The 5,434-nt window shown below is 41.8% G+C and overlaps 2 protein-coding genes across 2 annotated transcripts; both read left to right on the top strand.

Annotated features, from left to right (window-relative positions):
- Positions 1-240: 240 nt before the first annotated feature.
- Positions 241-2,626, top strand: LOC127103553 (uncharacterized). Its single transcript, XM_051040804.1, has 4 exons — positions 241-1,129; positions 1,316-1,536; positions 1,634-1,962; positions 2,071-2,626. Exons 1-4 carry the CDS (start codon positions 241-243, stop codon positions 2,624-2,626), a joined length of 1,995 nt encoding a protein of 664 aa, XP_050896761.1.
- A 1,812-nt stretch (positions 2,627-4,438) lies between these two features.
- On the top strand, positions 4,439-5,134 carry LOC127103552 (uncharacterized). Its single transcript, XM_051040803.1, has one exon. It carries the CDS (start codon positions 4,439-4,441, stop codon positions 5,132-5,134), a length of 696 nt encoding a protein of 231 aa, XP_050896760.1.
- Positions 5,135-5,434: the final 300 nt, after the last annotated feature.

The following is a 5,434-nucleotide window of genomic DNA, read 5'->3' as shown; positions in this document are numbered from 1 at the left end:
ATGTCGTACTATCCGTATCCATATGTCGCTGCAACTCAGTATCAACAATCACCTTGTCAGTATTAACCGCAGAAAGGCAATCGACAATAAGCACCCGCTCAGAGAAATCCAAACCAGCAACACAATTGTGACAGCAAAGGGCAAAGTCAATGTTAGAAGAACAAAATCAATTTTGGTAACCGTCCCCAAATTGATAAGATTCTGGTACCGTATGCAGAATTGGTGGCCTATCTGATCCATATGGGGGATATCGTACCAAAATCAATACTTGCGACCACTCCTCCATTCCACCCTAAGCACGACCCTAAGGCTTCATGCGCTTATCACGCCGGGTTCATAGGGCATTCTACAGAAGACTGTTGGGAACTGAAGTACAAAATCCAAGATTTGATCAATCAAGATATCCTGACCTTCTCTGAAGAAAACCCCAATGTGAAGACGAATCCTTTCCAGAATCACGGTGGTGCATCAGTCAACATTGTAGTCGAAGAGGAAACTACCGAATCCATACTAAGAGTCGAAGATGTAAAGACTCCGATGTCAGTTGTGTTACAGAGACTTGAGCAGTTTGGGTTTCTAGCGGGTATACATGATGATTGTGCAGTATGTGAATATGATCCAGACAACTGCGTAGAGCTGAGGGTTTGTGTACAAGAACTGATGGATCAGGGTTTGATACAGTTCTCCAGACCCAAGGCAGCAGAAGAAGTGGTGGTAATTGAACCAATATCCATTGTGTACAGTAAAAAGAAGGTTGAAGCTCCTCCCAAGAGGATTCAGCCAATTCATTTCCGGGTTCCCAATCCATTTTCGTATCAGAATACCAAGGCGGTGCCTTGGAATTATGAGACAACAACATATTTGGGAGGAAAAGAAATTTGTATTCCTGACACTGAAATCGTCAACATCGCTGGAGCGGGAGGCACGACTCGCAATGGCCGTGTATTCGCTCCAAAATACACTCATAGGGTGTCTCTAACACCCACAGATATCCCGCATAAGGAGAAGGTCATTCCTATTCTGACTCCACGGGCAGGGGCAACTGTGCCCGCCACTCCGAACATGATAACTGCTCCAGTTCCGACAAAGGTTATTGACAATAAAGCTGCATATTCGGAAGTGTCTAAAGGTAAAGGGCCGATGGTCGAGAAAGAGCAAGTTGAAGATCACAAGAAGAGCATCACTTTTGGGGAAAGCCAAGAATTCCTCAAATTGATCAAGAAGAGTGATTTCAAAATCTTCGACCAGTTGAACCAGACTCCCTCCAAAATATCCATTTTGTCTTTGTTGTTGAGTTCTGAGGCTCATCGCAAAGCATTGCTGAAAGTTCTGAATGCCACTCATGTGATGCAAGACACCACGGTCGATCAGTTTGACGACGTGGTTGCTAATATTACCGCTAGTAGGTATCTGGGATTTAATGAAGCAGAGCTACCTCCTGAGGGAAACACCCATAATAAAGCATTACACATTTCGGTCATGTGCACATACTCTCTTCTATCTCGAGTCCTCGTTGACACTGGTTCTTCACTTAATGTATTTCCAAAATTTACATTAAGTCAATTACAGTTTAAAGGGCTCGAGATGAGGACCATCACACTGATCGATTTTGTCTTTGTTGTTGAGTTCTGAGGCTCATCGCAAAGCATTGCTGAAAGTTCTGAATGCCACTCATGTGATGCAAGACACCACGGTCGATCAGTTTGACGACGTGGTTGCTAATATTACCGCTAGTAGGTATCTGGGATTTAATGAAGCAGAGTTACCTCCTGAGGGAAACACCTATAATAAAGCATTACACATTTCGGTCATGTGCACATACTCTCTTCTTTCTCGAGTCCTCGTTGACACTGGTTCTTCACTTAATGTATTTCCAAAATTTACATTAAGTCAATTACAGTTTAAAGGGCTCGAGATGAGGACCATCACACTGATTGTCCGAGATTTTGATGGTTCTCAAAGGCAAGTTATTGGGGAAGTCGATCTGCCTATCTGTGTTGGACCGCACCAGTTCAACATTACCTTCCAAGTCATGGATATCAACCCAACTTACAGTTGTTTGTTGGGTAGGCCGTGGATTCATGTCGCTGGGGCAGTCACCTCTACATTGCACCAAAGGCTGAAGTTCTTGATTGATGACAAGCTGGTAATTGTGTATGGTGAAGAAGATCTATTGGTTAGAGAACTCTCCTCATTCAGATATGTTGAATCAAATGAAGGTATTGTTGAGGTTCCGCTCCACTATTTAGAATTTGAAGAAGTCAGTTTTGCCACCTCCAATCGTAGCCAATCATCCACTACCATCATATCCTCAGCGAAAAGTGCCAAGCAAACATTGAAGAAAGGCCCGCTTCCCGGTTGGGGTAAGGTTGTCAACATGGCAGAGAAACACGAGAGGTTTGGTATCGGTTATCACCCAACAGCATGCCAGGCGAGCCCAAAGAAAAAGCAGTTCAACCCGGTCAAATTCAACATCGCCGACTTTCAAAATGAGCATATTATGGAAGTTATTGGAGAATCCAGCGACAACAAACCAGAGAAGCCTAGCCTTATTATACGCATATGTCCTCCAGTGTTCAAGCTTTCCAACTGGATGGCTACCGTGATTCCCGTAGTGTACTCGTAAAATATGTAATGAATTTTGTTTTCTTAATCCCTCGTCCTCACCCGAGGCAATAGGATAGTTTGTAAGGGCCTCCATGTTTAAAAGTATTATGTGAATAAATAAAAAGTACTTTATGCATGCAAAACTTGTGTTCCCTTTCCTTTCAATTATCCTTTTTCACTAAAAAACAACGAAATGGACAAAGATTTATTTTTCTTTTTCCATTTTTCTCAAAAAAGCATACTAAAATAAGCTCACCATATGCAGAGCAAACAAAACTATTGATTACAACATGGCTAAAATTAACTGTAAATATGGATTTCCAATCAACCAAGATGAAGACGATAGTGAGGAAGATTGTGAATTACCAGTTGAACTAGCACAACTCCTTGAGCACGAAGAAAAAGAGATTCATCCATACAAAGAACTAGTGGATGTTATTAACTTGGGTTCTGAATCTGACAGAAAGGAAGTAAAGGTTGGGGCATCTCTTGCCCAACATGTACACTCTGAGTTGGTAGAGTTATTGCACGAGTATGTTGATGTATTTGCTTGGTCGTGTCAAGATATGCCAGGATTAGACACCAACATTGTTGAATATCACTTTCCACTAAAGCTTGAATATCCTCCCGTCAAGCAAAAGCTCAGAAGGACTAGACCTGACATGACACTCAAGATCAAGGAAGAGGTTAAGAAGTAGCTTGACGCTGGCTTTTTGGCCATTTTGAGTATCCGTAGTGGGTTGCTAACATCGTTCTAGTTCCGAAGAAAGATGGTAAAGTCAGTATGTGTGTAGATTATCGAGATCTCAATAGGGCGAGTCCAAAGGATGACTTCCCTTTGCGTCATATCGATGTTTTGGTTGATAATACAACTCAGTTTTCCATCTTTTCTTTCATGGATGGGTTCTCCGGGTACAATCAGATAAGGATGTATCTAGAAGATATGGAGAAGACAACTTTCATCACCCCTGGGGAACTTACTGCTACAAAGTAGTGTCGTTCGTCCTGAAGAATGCATGGGCAACATATCAGCACGCTATGGTAACCCTCTTTCACTACATGATTCATGAAGAGATTGAGGTTTATATGGACAACATGATTGCCAAATCCAGAACTGAAGAAGATCACTTGGTGAACCTGAGGAAATTGTTTGTCAGACTCCGAAAGTTTAAGTTGCGACTGAATCCAGCTAAGTGCACTTTTGGGGTCCGATCCTATAAACTCTTGGGTTTCATAGTTACTCAGGAAGGGCATTGAGGTTGACCCAGACAAAGTTCGAGTCATCTAAGAAATGCCAGCTCCCCGAACATAAAAAGAAGTCTGAGGTTTCCTTGGTCGACTCAACTACATCACCAGATTCATATCACACTTAACGGCTACCTGCAGACCGATATTCAAACTGTTGAGAAAGAACCATTCAATTGTGTGGAACGACGATTGCCAAGCGACATTCAATAAAATAAAAAATTACTTCCAGGAACCACCAATCCTGATACCACCGATTCCTTGTAGGCCTCTCATTATGTACCTCACAATACTCAATGAATCTATGGGCTGCATTTTGTGTCAACATGACAACACAGGCAAGAAGGAACATGCTATTTACTATCTCAGCAAGAAATTCACTAAATGTGAGACCAGATATTCACTTTTAGAGAAAACTTGTTGTGTTTTGACTTAGGTTGCTCGACGCCTGAGACAATATATGATTTGCCATACCACTTTATCGATATCCAAAATGGATTCGATAGAGTATATCTTCGAAAAACCTGCTATTACTGGTAGAATTTTCTGATGGTAAATGTTGTTGACCGAGTATGATATTCAATATATGAACCAGAAAGCAATAAAACGAAGTGTTTTGTCTGACTACCTTGATCACCTACCTGTCAAAGATTATCAACCGTTGAGGTTTGACTCCCGAGACGAAGACATTATGTTTATTAGAGACTTCACTATGTCGGGCTTTGAAGCAAGCCCTGAGGAAGGCCCCGAACTAGGATCACGATGGACGCTCGTTTTTGACGGTGCTTCCAATGCTCGAGGCCATGGCATATGTGTTGTTATCACTTCTCCAACCGGTTTCCATCTTCCATTTACCGCTAGATTGTGTTTTGACTGCACCAACAATATGGCAGAATATAAAGCATGTATCTACAGTTTGGAGGCGACAATCGACTTAAGGATCAAGATTCTTGAGGTATACAGTGATTCAACTCTGGTAATCAGTCAGGTAAAAGGTGATTGGGAGACTCGGGATAGCAAGTTGATACCTTACAAGGAGCATATCAGAAAACGGGTACCCTACTTTGATGAAATCTCTTTTCACCATATTTCTAGGGAAGAAAATCAGTTAGCAGATGCTCTAGCCACGTTGGCATTTATGTTCAAAGTTAAATGGAAGAATGAAGCACCAACTATCCATATTGACCACTTAAATGAACCAGCACAATGTCTAGCAATTGAGGTTGATCCTGATGATAAGCCCTGGTTCTATGACATAAAGACATTTCTGGAAAAATGGTAGTATCCCGAGGGTATACCCATTACCGACCAGAAGGCTCTAGGAAGACTCTCTTCCAAGTTCTTCCTAAATGGTGATGTGTTATACAAGCGAAGTTATGATTATGTACTGCTCATATGCGTGTATAGACACAAAGCTAGTACGATCATAAAATCCATACATTATGGCTGCAAGGGTGTACATGCAAAGGGTCCTGCTATGGCCAAGAAGATCCTCCGAGCTGGGTATTATTGGACGATAACGGAGGTTGACTGTTACAACTTTGTTTAAAGATGTCACAAATGTCAGATATATGGTGACAAG

This window comes from Lathyrus oleraceus, chromosome 7 (assembly GCF_024323335.1).
Source record: "Lathyrus oleraceus cultivar Zhongwan6 chromosome 7, CAAS_Psat_ZW6_1.0, whole genome shotgun sequence".
Taxonomy (NCBI): domain Eukaryota; kingdom Viridiplantae; phylum Streptophyta; class Magnoliopsida; order Fabales; family Fabaceae; genus Lathyrus; species Lathyrus oleraceus.
Note: the sequence above shows the minus strand (reverse complement) of the source record. Positions and strands in the feature narration are given on the sequence as shown.